This window comes from Myotis daubentonii, chromosome 1 (assembly GCF_963259705.1).
Source record: "Myotis daubentonii chromosome 1, mMyoDau2.1, whole genome shotgun sequence".
Taxonomy (NCBI): Eukaryota; Metazoa; Chordata; class Mammalia; order Chiroptera; family Vespertilionidae; genus Myotis; species Myotis daubentonii.
The window spans coordinates 181673774-181691683 of NC_081840.1; the positions used below are offsets into that span (position 1 = coordinate 181673774).

Here is a 17910-nt window from a genome sequence, read left to right on the forward strand (position 1 = left end):
GAGAGAGAAACATCGATCAGCTGCCTCCTGCACATCTCCTACTGGGGATGTGCCCGCAACCCAGGTACATGCCCTTGACCGGAATCGAACCTGGGACCTTTCAGTCCACAGGCCGACGCTCTATCCACTGAGCCAAACCGGTTTCAGCACGAAAATAATTTTATGGTTGGGTCACAACATGAGGAACTGTATTTAAAGGGCCAGAAGGTTGAGAACCACTGTTCTAGAGGGAAATACATGAATTGCCTACAAAATGTTTGCTCTATGGTGTTAACACTTGAGGTTAAAGTTTTAAGCCTAGAAAGTATCTAGTGAAAAAAATTAGTGTTTTCATGCAGCATTCTTTCATACTGAGTAAATTAATATATTCTATTTCCCACTTGATTAAACAATAGTGATATAATTTGCCTTTTATTTGGATTTTTCTAACATTTTCCTAAGTGCATAATTTAAATATGGATTGAGTTTTCAATTAGCCATTATCTGACCTAATGGTTGGAGTTTGAGTTCTTTATTCTGATATTTTCTGGGAGTGTGTATGTGTGTGTGTGCATGTGTGTGTGTGTATGTGTGTGAAACACACACATACACACACACACACAAATCTATATATATATATATATATATAAAAGCCAAGCGACCAGAACAATTGGTCTCTATGATACACTGTGGCTGGCCCACCGGCCCAATGGGGACAGAGTTGGCTGGCCAACCGCCTGCAGCCCCACCCCCCTGGCCAGCCCATCCCGCCCCTGATCACCCCCCCACACACACACAATCTGGGGTGGGGCTGGCTGGCCACAGCCCCTCACACAGGCCAGACCCCACCCATGCACGAATTCATGCACCAGGCCTCTAGTAGAGAAATAAAGAGAGAGGACGTTGACACATGTGAATTTTAAGAGCTTTGAAAACTAAATCATTTAACATGTTAGCTCAATGTGCTGTAAAATAGCTGGGAAGTAATCCAGACGGTAACTTTGTGTAATTAGTAACTTTGCTTTTTAAAAGAAGATCTGTAACAGTTACTGCTACAGGGTCTCTGTATGCTAGGGGCTCTGCTTGCTCTCTTACCTCCTTTCCCACTTTCTCCATTGCTCAATCTGCTCCTGCCACATTATCATTATTAGTTTTCTGCAGATATGCCAAAGACCCTTACACCCAGGCCTTGTACTTGTTGGTTTCTCTACCAAAATTTTCTTCCCTGAGGTAGTCACAGTTTCACTGACTTCTCTTAATTCTCTGCTCAAGTCCACCTGAATAATTTTTATAAAATTACAACTTCTCCAACAAAGGTCCCAAACACACACTCATGTATGCTGATACTCTGTACCTCCTTACTCTGATTCAAATTCACCTTTTTCTTTTGGCATGGATAGTCATAAGTGGTGCTGTGCATTTTATAATGCATCACATTAATTGTTCTAGTAAGTGGTGCTGAGATAAGTCAGAGAAAGCAGGTATAAAAGCTTGATCTGTCCCATTGACTATTATACACTAGAGGAGGCCCAACGCACGAAATTTGTGCATGGGTACGGTCCCTAGGCCTGGCCTGCGATCAGGGCCATCTTCCCCAGCTGCTCAAAGCCAACCCCGCCCCCTGCTGCCATCCACCCCTAGTTTCCTGTTCTCCATTGGGTGATTGAAGCCTGCCGGCTAGCGGGGAGAAATTGAGAGGTGGTCAGTGCGCTTCATAGTGACTTGTTGAGCGGTCGTTCTGGTCATTCTGCCATTAGGGTCAATTTGCATATTACCCTTTTATTATATAGGATAGAGGCCATTAGGGTCAATTTGCATATTGCCAATTTATTATATAGGATAGAGGGCTGGCCAGGTCGAGGGGCCATGGGCAGTTTACAGGCTGGCCATGGCCCCGATTGGGGTGGGGGTCCCCACTGGGGGGCGGGGCCGGCCAGGCAAGGGGCTGCAGGTGGTTTGCAGGCCAGCCACACCCCTGATCGGAGTGGAGGTCCCTGCTGGGGGGCGGTGCCAGCCAGAGTGAGGGGCCATGGTTGTTCGAGGCTGTGGTGAGCACAGTGGCGAGTCTCGGCCCATTCTCCACGCTCCCACCCGGCCCCTCCCGCCACAGTCCCTGGTCCCCTGTCTGCCGGCAGCCCCGCTCCCACCACCGCCACTCGCACCCACTGACAGCACAGAGCAATTGGGGCCATTGCTGTCAGTGGGTGGGAGCGGTGGCTGATGCCTAGATTGCTTCTCAGGAGCAGGGGGAGGTGGAGAAGCCCTTAGGGGCAATCAGGGCCAGCAGCTGCCACTCGCACCTGTCTATGGCGCCGAGCAATTTGGACCAGTGCCAGGTGCTGGCAGCGGGTGTGAGCAGCGGCTCCAGTGCCAGCAGCAGGTGCAAACATGGCTGGCGTCAGCAGCAGGCACAAGCGCCAGGCAGGGCTGTGGTGCACGGAAGCAAAGAATTTTCAAGAACCACCAAAGGCTCACTCCTATGACAGCAACCGGCACCCCGCCTTGGTCTAGCACCCCCGCTCACCTGCTCCACCATCCCACTGCAGCCAATGCCCACCATGTTCTGTGCTCTGCTGCCTGCTGCCGACACTTGCCATGTTATGTGCGCGCCCCCTGGTGGTCGGCACACGTCATAGCGACTGGTTGTTCCACCATTTGATCTATTTGCTTATTAGCCTTTTATTATATAGGATGGAAATTTAGGTTGACTTCCTCTACCCATTTAGCATTTTAGAGAGTTCCATTGTCTTGCATTTTTCATTGTTTCTGACAAAAAGTTGGCTGTCATGCTTATGAATGTTCTCTCTGTATACAGATAGTCCCCAGTTTATAGTGGTTCTGGTAACAATTTTTTTACTTTTGTGGGGATGCAAAAGCAATGTGCATTCAGTAGAATCTGTACTTTGAATTTTTATCTTTTGCTGGGCTAGTGATATGCAGTACAATACTCTGTCATGATGCTAGACCAGGGGTGGGCAAACTTTTTGACTCAAGGGCCACAATGGGTTCTTAAACTGGACCGGAGGGCCGGAACAAAAGCATGGATGGAGTGTTTGTGTGAACTAATATAAATTCAAAGTAAACATCATTACATAAAAGGGTACGGTCTTTTTTTTCAATAGTTTTATTCATTTCAAACGGGCCGGATCGGGCCCACGGGCCGTAGTTTGCCCATGGCTGTGCTAGACAGTGGTAGTGAGCAGCTGCTCCTAGTCAGCCATGTGATCATAAAGGTAAACCACTGACACTTTACAGTGTATTTATTGTCTCAGAGAATTTTGCCTAACTCTAGGCTAATGTGAGTGTTGTGAACAAATGTAAGATAGGCTATGCTAAGCTATGATGTTCAATAGTTAGGTATATTAAATGTATTTTTCACTTAAGATATTTACAACTTACAATGGGTTTATTGGATCATAACCCTCACTATAAATTGGGGATGTGGTGATGAAGGACAGAGAGGTATGCTTTTATGATAGTCTTTGGTTTTCATATGTTTTATTTTAGGGTGTCCAAAAAATGTATACATATACTTTGAAAAGTTATAAAAGCAGTGTTTGTTAAAAATACATTTCATTTTCAAAATGAACCATCAGCTGTTAAAGTGTGTATACATTTTGCGGGGACACCCTGTGTATATAATCTGACATATGGTTTTCTATGTATTTATTCTGCTTAAGGGTCACTAAGTTTTTTGATTTGTGTGTGTTTATGCCTTTTATCATTCTGGAAAGTTCTGCATGATTATTTTTCAATTTTTATTATGCTCCATTCTTTCTCTTCTTCTGGGACATCAATTACTCATATGACAGACCATTATATATTATCCCACAAATCTCAGATTCTCTTTAGTTATTTTTTTTCTTTTTGTTTTTCAATTTGAATAGTTTCTATTCTCCTACTTTCAAGTTTAATGAGTTTTTGTCCTGCTATATCCAGTCTAATTTGTCAGGCAAACTCAGTACGGTATTTCCCTTCATGACATCTACTGAATATCTATATGGTGTGTGGTCTCCACTGTAAAATGGAACATTTATATATTGGACTTCCATTAGAAAAGAGTATATAGGATTTATACTTCAGATCAAAATCTTGCAGTTTCATTTCTAGCAGAGGATGGCACCATTTCTCTCATATTATATATAATAATATATACATAAATCTTTTTATACCTCACATATATTGATAGGCCTCTCGTATATGTCATATTATGTATAGGAGAGGGAAAGATGATAGTATGTGCTCTCTCTTCAGCTGCTACATGAAATCTCCACTCAAAGATTGTGTCCTCAAGTCAGCATTCCTCCTATCCCTGATTTTCAGGTTTTCTTGGACCTCTTAAATTATCTTATATGTGTTTCTATGTATATCTGTGCTTTGTATACAGTTTTAAATTTGAATCACTATTTACTGTTGTACAAAACATGAAGGTTTAGTAAACTCTTTTTGAGGTGAAAATATAAATAAATCATCTATGTTTGAAAAGTCTAAACTGAAGTGCAGTTGTATACTTCAGCTTGTCAATGGACATTTATGAGGTGAGTATGATACTATAAAGGTTCTGGCAGTGAAGTATATCCTGCACAGATAGCTAGTAAAGGAGCTTGCAAGTGTTAATGCCAGCAGAATTTTAATGCTCAAGAGATGGGAAACTCGACACTTGCTCTGGTTAATGCTACTCTTACTGGCTATAGGGAAAAGGAATGGGTGAAATCAGTTTTTAGATACAGCAATAGAACTAGAGTCTATATTCTTAACCAACAGCAAATATGTCAGTTCCTAGTATTGTCTTGTTTTCATCTCTTGGTTTAGTTAACTATAGAGGAGTAACATAGCCCCAGACAGTTTTATTTTGGGCATCAACTTCTAATCTTACTTACTATGATACCCAAGAGAGTATTTGCCGACAACAGTTTCCAAAGAAATAGCAATAAATTTCTTATTCTAATAGAAACCTACTATTGTCTGAAAATCAGTTAAGTGAAGTTAAAGCTGACATATTCTAATTGTGAATTTAGCCTTTGTTATGACCAAAGTTTTGCTTGTGATTTACCCTTAGTACCTTCTGCTTCTTCCTATACTGAGGGAAAGTGGGGAATAGAGTAAAGCTTCTACACACAGCTCTGCTTCAAGAGATGAAATGGAATTAATACATGTCTAGTTTATAAAGAATAATAGTGTGCTTTTTCCCCCCCCCAGCAGCTAAAGAAAATGAAGTTCAGCATTCAATATTCAGATCTAAGGGATTTATTTTTGTAGAAGAACTTTGAGGATTTTAAGAATAGTATAGTTGCAACATGGTTGCATGTATAAACCTCAAGTTCATATTATCTATGTTAACTTAGTTATGGTTAATCATCAATTTTATCATCATTTCAAATCAGCTATCTGCAAAGTACTTTATTGAGTCCTACCACAATTATAAAAGGAAACAGATAAGGGGAATAGACATGATCTTTTTGTTTAAAGTAGAGTCTGAGGCAGTATATTTGTTGTAGGGTATTAGAGGTTTTGATGAATTATTTGGAGTCTGTGATTAAGGAAATTGAGAATTAAGGAATAAATATATATCAGTTTACATTTACTTATAACTAGTCTACTTCTAAAGAAGTGCTAAGAAAATTACACAATAAAACTTCAGAATAAAAATAGAGAAATAATAATGGGCCAAAGTGAATATAGAGCTACACCAGAAAACATACACGGTGGGAGCCGTTGCTTTTAGAACATCATGTAAATATGAGCTTTTTGAAAGCCAATGCACAAAGAGAAAGACTGAGTTATATTGTTGCCATCATATAATAAAAGGGAAGCTCTGAACTCCAAGAATTCATCCCTTAATATCAGTCTCCTCAATAGCAATTTTCCAAAATGCAAAATTCCATGAAGAAAATGCTGTAATGTCATAAATCTAGGGAGGCATTTCTAAAAAGAAGTAAAGAAATCAAGTCTAGGCAAACAGATTACTGGTGATCTGGCTTACCATAGGCATGAATATCCTGAATAATAGTTATAAACTACATTTTTAGTGCAAACAAAACAAAATCTTATACCAAATTGCAATCTTAAAGGGTAGGTGAGAGTGGAAACCCTTGGGTCTAATTAAGATTGAGAAGCTTGCAGTGTGCCCACTGGCTCCCTGCTTGCATGCCACTCCAGCCATATGTCCCTGAGGCACCGTGTGCAGCCCACAGGACTTTGTGGACTGCCGTCTAAACCAGCGGTTCTCAACCTGTGGGTCGCGACCCCTTCGGGGATCGAATGACCCTTTCACAGGGGTCGCCTAAGACCATCGGAAAACACATATATAATTACATATTGTTTTTGTGATTAATCACTCTGCTCTAATTATGTTCAATTTGTAACAATGAAAATATATCCTGCATATCAGATATTTACATTACGATTCATAACAGTAGCAAAACTACAGTTATGAAGTAGCAACAAAAATAATTTTATGGTTGGGGGTCACCACAACATGAGGAACTGTATTAAAGAGTCGCGGCATTAGGAAGGTTGAGAACCACTGGTATAAACAAAACACTGAACTAGAGAAACAGGCTAAGATTTCACTTAGAACTTCCCTCTCAAAGATAGTTTTGCCAACTGATCTGGAGAGAAAAGATTCCAAAGTTATTACTGATAAGTGAATGGAGTATAAATATTTGTGGTTGTTGATTAAATAGAGAAATATATGCCCTATAGATGCTGGGCATTGAGCTCTGGGAACACTGAGTGCTGAAAAAATGTGACATAATTGGTAGTTGGTAGTGATTTCTGGTAGTGTTCAAGTTCCTAAGATGACTTTTAAAAACATAGATGTCCAGCCCGACCGGTGTGGCTAAGTGGTTGAGTGTCGACTTACAAACCAGGAGGTCATGGTTCGATTCCTGGTCAGGGCACATGCCAAGGTTGCGGGCTCGATCCTCAGTGTGGGGTGTGCAGGAGGTAGCTAATCAGTGATTCTCTCTCATCATTGATGTTTCTATCTCTCTCTCCCTCTTCCTCTCTAAATCAATAAAAATAAATAAAAACATATAGATGTCTAGAAAGACGTCTACATTTTCCTGATTTAATTTACTCTTTGGAAACTGTTTTTAAACCATCAAATACATGAACATACAGAAAAGGTATAAAGTAGAATTTAAGAAACCATATGCAATTCCACTACTCAGAGCATGTTGGTGTACTGTCCATTAGTTATCTTTTATTCTTTGCACATATATTGCATAATCAGTTATGTATATATACATACAAGTTGACATGTTTTTTACTTACATACATCTTTATGTATGTAATTTTCATACATCTTTAATTTTCTATTTTAATGCCTATAAAATATTTACTTAGATTGACTAATCATAATTTAACTATTCTCTGATAGAAATAAGTATAAATGGACTGATTATATTTTTTGTTATAATTAAAAATCTTATGGTAACTTTTAAAAATCTTTGTCTAGATATTTTATTGGCCTCTATCCCAACATGAAATCACTGAGGCAAGGAATATAAGTTTTTAAAAACTATTACTATATATCATGCTTATCATATAGTTTTTACCTATTTATGCTTTCACTAGCAATACATGAAAGTTATTTTCTTGCCATAGAATTAGGTAATGTGATCAATATAAATTACATAAGATGGTATACTTTAAAAGAGAGGCAGTTTTAACCCATACTTTTATTAGATAAAATGTTCTCATACCAAGATCATAATACAGTGATATCAATTTGTAATATGTAAATGCATTTCTAACATGTTACAAAAATTTTATTTTAAGTTGGTAAACACGCCCATAGTGATCTTGTTTACAGTTAATTTACCTAACTGATTATTTAATGTACTGAGGATATAAACTGTAACCTAGTCAGTCAATATCTGAATTATCACAATTTTTAAATTAACTTTCCTTCAATGTGTTTGGCTATAATCTAAAGTCAGTAGTTAAATTATATTTGTTCTGCCTAAACCTTAATTTCTTTAAATATTAAGAATTTTTCCTTATAATCTCTTATTTCATGCAAAATGAATAAGTTTAATAATTATTTTATTGCATCCAAAGTATGTTGTATTCCCAAGGTGAAAGAATGGTATACATTCATAGTTCGTTTTTTAAAAAAATGCAATCCTCAGATACTAATGTAATTCAATTTTATATTGACTATATGTTGTTATTGTTGAAGTTTATGACCTACTTACTTACAAAGCAATATAGTAAACTCAAATTGGTTGTATTGATTACCTAATTGAAAAAATTAGACAAAATTATGGGTGTTGCCTAAAACCTCATAAAAACTGTATATCTGATTTTATTTATCATTTAGATGCATGATTTTATGTCAATAAAATTTAGAAAAAATATTGATTTAAAAATTCAAAAAATAGTTAACTGTTATTTTTCATATTAATAATTCTAATTTGTAGTATAATATTACATTATATTATTCTGTAAATACTTATTCCACTTGAGTTCAAATTTTTAAAATTATTTTGTAAAATATAACAAGCATTTACATTACCCATTTGTTTAACTCTTGCTAGCAGAAATCTTGTGTTCATCTATTAACATATTATAATTCTAATGGTTTATTCTAAAGACTGTATAGTCCTATCCGATCCTAGTATTACTCTACATAGACAGTATTAAAATTATAAATATATGTCTCTATGTGTAGTTCTATATATTTACTTTATATTAAATAGACTCCTGTTAAGCAAGTTAATTAGCTTTAAAAATATTTTCAGCATTTCTTCTATTAATCATTAAAGTGAAATGGTCTCAGAAAAATGAACACTAGTAACTAATACTGTTGTGTATTCTGTACTATTCTTTAATGAGTTGTATGTTCTACCTATTTTATACTGTTTTGCATGTTACCCTGATAACATACCTTTATTATGTAGGCATTACAAGCATAAGATATGAAGTCTTTTAAACCTTGTCATTTCCCATTTCCTATAAATGAAAACTGCTGTGCAGTGTTCTTGCATAGACTGCTTGCCATATTATCAGTGGCAGCCCAAACATAACCTTGAACATAATTAACATTATCACGATGGGTTTTGTAAGATAGCATTGAATAGTCTTTGAAGGGCCACAGACACCTAATCACAGTCACTTACAACCAGTGTATGTTACCTTGATTTAAGAAAATTCCAGGAAATTGATATTAGCTGCTAGGCTGAAATAATCCCCTGCGGATGAGGTGTCTGAAAGAATCATGAATACAATTTTCTTTCTGGCCAATAGTTTCTATTTTTCTTGATTATACCTTTTCTATCTTTCTCTTTACTGCTACTCTCTTCTGTTTCTTCATATTTTCTTCTCTCCTTTTCCACCATTGTATTCTCATTTGTAATTCTCTTTTTCTCTCTCAAATTCATACTTACTCTGTATTTGCATTTTTGAGGTCTGGCTTCTCCCCCATTGGAGGTTTAGTCATTTGGTATTCATTCCTTTATACATTCATCATGCATTTGTTTCTAAGTGATTATTTATTACAAGTCTGCTCCATGTTAGACACTTTGCAGAATCAGTTAGAGGGAAGATGGATAATAAGTTCCTATTTCTTTACTGAGAGTATACTATATTCCAGGCACTGCTCTAATTGATATATATATATATATATATATATATATATATATATATATATATATATATATATATATATATATATATATATACAGATTTAATCCTTATAACAGTCCTAAGAATAGGTCTAATTTATTATTAGTATTATTTAAAATATTTTTATTGATTTCAGAGAGGAAGGAAGAGGGATAGAGAGATAGAAACATCAATGATGAGACAGAATCATTGATTGACTGCCTCCTGCACACTCCCTACTTGGCAGGGGGGTCGAGCCTGCAACCCAGGCATGTGCCCTTGGCCAGAATTGAACCTGGGACCCTTTAGTCCACAGGCTGACACTCTATCCACTGAGCCAAACCAGCTAGGGCTCTGTCCAATTTTTAATCATCATTTTATTTATGAAGAAACAAGCACACAGTAGGTAACTGTTGCCCATGGTCACACAGTTAATGAGTGTCAGAGTGGTATGATAAACCTTGGCTGCAGAGGACATGCAATGGGACCGTTGGGGAAATGAGTCCCATGACTGGGAGAACTAGGCAGTGCTTAACAGAACTCCTCCAAGTATTCAACTTTTCAGTTTGTGTAAAATGAAAGTACACCCAGCATTATCAGCTCTTGATAAAAGCGAAACACAGTAAGTCCATGGTTAGGAGGGGAGAAGACATTTGGTTGTTTTTGAAAATAGGTGTATAAAACACAAAGCTGTATACAGCGTTTAGGAGGGGTTTTGAGGTACTTGAATCAATAGACATTTGGCAGCTGTTAATCAATACTTAATCCCAAACTTTGGAAGAATTGAAGTAAGGACCTCAGGGTCAAAATCAATAGGGTTTTCTTTACTCGCACTTCTATATCTTTAATTAAACCACAAAATTTAGGTCTGGAATGATTTAGGTGTTGCAGTTATTTTGAAAATTAAGGTGTACTATCAATCTCACTTTTTAACCTATCCAATTTTTTAAAGTAAATGTATCATGGTCACCAAGATTAATCTGGGATGAGAACAGAAGTGGTCAGAAAAACTGTAAGCTTAGATGAAACTCAAGTAAAAGTAGAGATTTGTGATATCTTCTTTTCCAAATAATGCAGAAGAGAGAAAATAACTTGTTAGGTTCATAAATACAGAAGAAAAAAAGTCATTAATTCACATCATTGCCATTATATCATTTCTCATACGTTTGTTTGAATCTGCCAACGAGTATATAATCCACTTAATACTTGTTTTATAGATCTTGTTTGAAGATTCTAGTTAACACAAAAATACAGTCTTAGTGCAAGGTCTATGACCATTTGATTTACTAACACATTTTGATCTCATTCTAAAGTGCTTATCTCTATGTTTTTCTCCCACTTCCTTTTGCACACATATTATTTGTAGAAAGTAGTAATAAAATTGACAATTACAGAACAGGTTGCTTCCAAAAACATTTAGAAATAGATAATTTGATTACTATTTTCCTTTTAGTCAAAAAGCTAATGGAAACAAGTTTGCTTTTATGCTTTGGGCTATTTCATTCATTTCTGAAATTCCCAAATTTATTGGGTAGTCATTTTTTGAAAGGAAAATGGACTAAAATCCTGGTCTTATGTTCCAAGTTTTCTTCTCCAACACTTGTTTCTTTTGAATATCGTAAATGAATGTATTGTTCAAATTTAGAAGGGGAAAAAAGAGACGTTCTAATATCTGAAATTAGAAAGCAGGTATTATGAAAAATAGGAAAATCTCAACAGGGTGATAATGTTGACCCTAAAGTAGAAGGCAGTATGCTAGTTTGGGGGCTTTTGAGGAATCTGGACATGATTTAGGTAGTACAGTGAATCAGCAGTGTCATACCAAGCAAAGGGAAGGTGGTGGGGACCCTTTATCACTAATTGGAGCTTGATTTTCAAATGAATTTTAGATTATTTACAATTACATATGAAACTATGTGTCTCCATAGCCATTATTGAATTGCTAAGGAATCGGAATGGCAAAGTCTCTTTGGAAATGTGCAATGCAAATAAACAGTCACCCTTTGGAGAGCACACATAATGGTGGTGTGCATTGTGGGCACTGGCCAACAACAGTAGACAAGATCACTAATAAGTATCTTACAAAAGCCTTTTATAAAAGAGAAGGGAAAAAAAAAAGAGAATCACAAAGAGATGGCATCTCCTCCCTTTCTCCCAGACTCCTTATCTTCAATCTCTTACTACTTAAATGCACTCCTCATACATACATTTTAGAACCACCAACTTTATATCAGTTTTAGAAGTACCATATTGCATAAAGGAATACTTTCATCTGAATTCATTATAGAAAGCAACATACAAGGTTGTGGCTTTGATATTCTTATTGCTAGGATAGTAACACTATACTTTCAATAGCAATACAATATTTCCATTTTCCATAGAATTTTTCCACTCTAATTTTACCATACCATTGTGTAGATGAAGTCGCTGTGGAAAATATCTCAATGAGCCATCATGCTTTGACTCAAGGGGAAAAAAATATGGTTTCCTGTGTTATCTTAACATTGACCTTAACTTAGGTGATTGTTTATTATATTATGGTAGGAAAAATAGGCATTCTTATGCTTTTTTATAATGGCTTTAATATTTCAATAAGGATTTGTTTCTCTTCTAGGGCCGGTGCATAAACTTCTCCCGAGTTTCGTCTCAGTAAAAAGAAAGACCAAGAAGGTATGAAGATGGTACATCTTCACACTGCTGATTTCCAACCGAATGAAAAACAATAAGTGCATCTTAGAAGTTTTTGGAAGAGCAGCTTTATTCCTCTCAGTCGGGAAATGTTTTCTCTGCCTTCTGCTTTGCTTGCACCAGACCTTTTCAAACACTTGTTCTGCCATCTACCTGGGAGTTGATGAAACCCAGTAGTAACTCATGATTCATGGCACTGAAAATAAAGAGGACCATTAATCTACATGCCTGACTTATACAAAAAAGTTTGCATGAATGTGTAGAAAAGGAAAACAATAAAAAACAACAGCATGAAGATGATATCAAAACGGAGACCACAAAACAACTGGCCGTGATGGATCTTTAATGAAGAGAGGAGTGTTGAACATGGTAACATGGCTCCCGTGTTTTCACATGGCAAGATTGTGTATCCACAGGCAGAGTATGAGATTTCCCGCCAGACTCAGCAAATAAAGAAGTCTATTGCCTTATAGCTCTGTCAGATCACAAAATCCTTCCACGTTCCCTACCACAATGTGCCTATGGGAAGCTTCTGCCTGGAAAATCTTGTCATTCTAACACTGAAAAGTGCACACGCGTGACAAAATGAAGACTGTATGCCCCCAGGTATTGGTAGCAAGCAAGATTTTGCCCTTTAGTTTTTCAAGACACCTTTCTTTCATTATGCACTTGGGAAAGAAGACAATTAATAGAGCATTATTACACAGGAAGACGGCCTCTACCCAGAGGTCTTGAGTGGAGTGTGAGGGACTCATGATTTGAGAACTTGTCCCTGTGATTGGTGGACGTGCCCCTCTTTCTCTGTGTAGGGCTTAGTAGTGCGTAAAGCATCAATATCTGTAAACACACCAAGCAGTTTTGTTTGCTTTTAATTTAATGGAAGCAGTAACCACAAAGCTTCCGCTCAGGGTTTTTCTTTCTCCGAGTCTCCAAGGGCTCCTCAGCGTCACAAGCCAGCAACTCTCTTTGCATGAAAATTTCAAAGTTTAATTAATATAATTAAAGGCAACAGCAAGCAGCAGCCTGTGAAGATTTTGCTCATCTTTTTTATGCCTTTTGACATTGAATGACCTATTACTGTATGCGCATTACTTGGATTTTGAGGGGCACTTTATCTTGGATGTGATTCAGTAGAGAAGAAAAGACCTCCACTCATCAATTTGAAAATTAAATGTTCAGGAGGATCAGCCACCACAAAACATCGAAAATGTATATATTAGAATTTTTTAGAAAAACCACCATCGTGTCATGTCGACGATGCCAAATTATGTTAGCGTGAGCGGAAACACGGTGGGGGAGGAAGAAGGCAGCAGCTGAAGAGAAAAGCTCAAATGATCTAGTCACTTTCGATACTGAATTTCAGATGCGAAATGGATATTCGACGCGAAACCTGACAAAGTGCGCCAGCTTTGATGTGAACTGGTATAGACAATGACCAGTGGCTGGGTCAGTGGGATGTCTCTCTGTGAGCACAAAGGCTTATCAAATGACACTAAAAATAAGTTCAACAACCATCACGTTGGAAGGGAGAAGGCGAACATTTCATGTTTGGCGGGCATGTGAGTGCACAAGATGGAAAGAGCGATTTGGAGCAACCCAGTTTAATTACCCCCATTGTGCTCTTCATGGAAATTTCAAAGGACGGGAGTGACTCTGTGGGTTGGTGTCCAGATTTGTGGCGCTGCTCCAAGAAGCCCGACTCACACACGCAACTATATATGTACATGTATATCTTCTAGCTTGAATCTTTTGCTCAAGTTTATTTATGTCACTGGCTGGCTGGATCCAATGTCATGTGTCTACATATTCATAAATAAAATTTTACCTGCGCCTCTGCTACCATTTTCTTTAAGCCTACATAAACTAGTTTCGGGGACAGAATTATATTGCGTCCCCAAATGTCCCCTGTGTTCACAAGTGATGCTATTGGCAGTAATTATCCATGTGTGCAAGTGTGACTTGGAAGTCCATTGAGTTCTTGTAGACCTTTCTTCTACATTTGCATCTGGGACAGGGCCTATCCCTATTTTCTTTAAATTGGCACTTCGTTTCTGATCAGTGCACATTCCTAAATGGCATTTATGAGTATCAAGGATGCCTAGAAGCTAAAGCTTTTGCTTTGATAGTGACTTTGAATTTATCTAGTATTGTATGGCATTTGATGACATTTGTATGTTGCTACACGAGCACTGTAAGTAGACCTTGATCTTTAAATGGCAAAGTAGTTTTCGGTGGATTGCCGTGCATATGAATTTGCAGTTCTAATACCACTATGAAGAATTCTCCGTGATAACAGAGAGGCATTGGTCTACATGTACTCTAAAAAAGTACTGTTCATAATGTTTAAAGACAGATGAATTTCATTGCACTGAAAGATATGAGTCAGCTTTATGTTACTACTTTCTCTGATCAGGCTAAGTAGCAAATGAGAGGACTTTTCTTTAATGAGTACTGTTTTCTCACTATATTGAAAACCTCTAGACCAGTGGTTCTCAACCTTGGCTGCACATTAGAATCACCTGGGAATCTTTTTAAAATCCTGATTTCTGGGCCTCATCCAGGTGATTCTAATGTGCAGCCAAGGTTGAGAACCACTGCTCTCTAGACCTTTCAACCAGGAAAATAAAAGGGTCACAGAAAGTCATTTCCATAAGTTTAATAACATTTTATATTTTATGTAGAGAAAAAGTTCCTGTTTAATATTTCTGGACTTAAGTTCAGTCAAGATTTCTTTTCTGTGAATAAATGAGTAAGCCTTTAGCCATAATCCATTTGTGTTGCATAAGATTTCAAAAACAATTAAGTGGGAAATGACTCCTAACTTATGTGTCTACTCTGCCTGGAAAGAAAGTTTTGAAGGCATCTATATATATTTCATAACAATGTCTGTTCTTTATGGATTTGATCCATAAATATTTATCTATCTGAAAACTTTGATACTTGGAATGTTTTCCTTAAAGCATTTGGTGCTCCAAGAAAAAACATTTGGTGCTAAGAGTTGCATCACTGATGCCTTTCCCCAAGTTACTTCTATTTTAACATTTTATATTTCCTTCCCAATGAGATGCAGAGTAACATGTGAGACCCTCCATCAGCTGGAAGCAGCATCTGTCACTATGGATAATTACTACTTTGACAAAAATATATAAGGTTTAAACTCCCTGTGTTTCAGATTGTTAGAGAAGATATGAACTGCTTATATTTCCCTTGAACTTTATTCTAACCACTTTAAATAATAAATTATTCAATATTTGTTTTTCAAATAAATCTATACTGGGTATAAGATCTGGTGTCTCTGTGAACTTAATAACTTTATCTAAATATCAGTGGCCATTGTTTACTGCTCAGAGGCAATGTATTGGTTTATTTTAAAAATTAAAACACAATATTATGGCCAACAAGGTATCTAAAATATTTTTGATTGATCAGCTTACATATATTATTTAATTTTAAAAAAGACAAACTATAACTAGATCACATTTATAAGTATTGTAAAGCAAGTATTTTTTCATCACCAAGCCTTGGGTTAACTTCTGCTAGATTTTGTACAGCCTCACATTGTTAGGAAATTTATTGGTGTTTTATTGCTACTGGTAATTGTTGGTGGATGTTAAGTGCACAGGAGAGAAATGCATACATTATTTATTGTAATGTGAATGGAAATGTATAATCTAGAACCATAGAACAACTCGGTACATCTGTTGTATGTTTAAGGAAAGAAACCTGCAGGTGAGATTGGAGAATGTTGTCTATTTGCTGGTAATAAAGTGAGCGTAACCATGTATTCTAGCCTCGGAGTTAGATTCATATTTCTCATAGTGAATGTTTATGGCATGTGTCTGAGAATACTTTAATTGTAATATATCTCTACACTTACAAGGATCTAATTCTGTTAGTTTGATAAAGAAAAAAATTATTTCTCATAAAGAATGTAGACTAACAAAGCCCAGTGCAATTTTTATTTTTCTGCTCTTCTGACAAAAGAAAATGCTGATAAGGAAGTATCAGCCTGGCCACAGCTAGCTTGCTAACATTGAGCAGATCAGCTTCTCAACCAGAAGCTGGAGATGCACTGGAGATATTTAAAGTCTGTTCCAGCTCTGACAGCATATCAGTGAATATTGTCACATTGGAGGCTTTCATATTTATGTATTTCATATTTTTAATAACTTGATTTATTTGCAGGGCATGGCAATATTAGCTTTGTAAACTATTTAGTTACAAAAATACATTGAACTCATAATCCATAACTTGATATTTAGCCATAATAGAGTAATTTCTCAATTAATTTCCTATAACTAGAATTTGTCAAAGAGCATCTGATAATAAAGTTTATATTTGATGAAATCTCTCAAAAGATGAGTAAACTACTGAGAAATAGATTTGTGTATTTCAATCGGACATTACAGTCTTAACAAGTGTCTCAAAGGCATATATTAAAATGTACAGAAATTGTTGCAAGATATATATGCCACCAGTTTTATTGATCGAGGTGTTTTGTACCCTGCAGAAATTTAAATAATTAATCATTAAATTTTTTTCTTTTTTTTAAGTCAAAATTGGGGATGGGGAGGATCTTAATTTATAAGCATTAGGCCTATATTTCCCATAGGAAGTATTCAGTGGAGGATATTTTATTAATTTGAATACAGCTTAGGACAGGCATATAGTATGTTAGAATTGCTAAACTTTCACAAAGTTACCATCATACTGTAGAAAAAAACACACAAAACACCTGAAAGTAGGAATTAAAAAAAAAAAGTATCCTTAACATTGTCACCAAATTACTGTAGTTATTTGTATCTTAGATGAACTAGATTTGCAAGGTTGTGTCAGTGGATAATCCAAAATAAGTTGTAAAAGTTATTAAAATGTACATTTAGGTAGATTTCAATTTGATAGAAACTACAGGAATTAATCTTTTAAAATGTAGAATAACGAAATGATATATGCTGCCTTTATGCACTAGAAGGCAATGTGATTTTAAACAATTTAGACATAGAACAAAGGAACTGAGAGCACCCAAAGTCAGATGATAGAAAGGAAATTGTTACGTCATGCACTAAATTCAAAGCAAATCTGACCTCTCAGCATGCTTCATACTCCACCATCTGATTTGTATATGTCATTGTGGAAAGACAAACTGACAATCCAAAATAAGATCCATGAGTTCTAGCAGATGACACCTGGGGATGGAATTTTTACTAGTTAAAATTCTGATGTGGAATGAGATGATTGTCATCATCACACTAAAGTTTTCTTTTTTTGAGTTATTTTTTAACAACCTCTAATTCCAAAAGTCTGTTAATTAAACAGCAATGACAGAGCTTCATCTTCTTTAAATACTTTGTTTGTGTGAGGCTGTCACATAGGAAGAGCGATTATATTTTTAAACAATATGTTCAAGTGTAAAAAATCTTCAACAAATTCTTAATGTTTAAAAAAAATGGGAGAAAGTTCTAGGACTTTTGTAATTAACATCTTGGGATTCTTTATAGGGAACTGGGTATTTCAGAATGTTTGAAAGGATTTTAAATAATTTTAAAAGGATATCAATGACTATATATGCCCTGGAATATTCAGTGTACTTTTTCTCATCTTAACGGATATTGATTGGTATTGATTGGTATA

At 36.4% G+C, this 17910-nt stretch overlaps 1 protein-coding gene across 1 annotated transcript in view; it reads left to right on the plus strand.

The window, feature by feature from the left end:
• Positions 1-15564, plus strand: part of ANTXR2 (ANTXR cell adhesion molecule 2) — a 135300-nt gene extending 119736 nt beyond the window's left edge. The window contains exon 17 of the mRNA XM_059667516.1: positions 12206-15564. Coding sequence (XP_059523499.1) covers positions 12206-12244 — 39 coding nt within the window. The 3' untranslated portion in view covers positions 12245-15564. The remainder of the gene's footprint in view (positions 1-12205) is intronic.
• The last annotated feature ends 2346 nt before the right edge of the window (positions 15565-17910 follow it).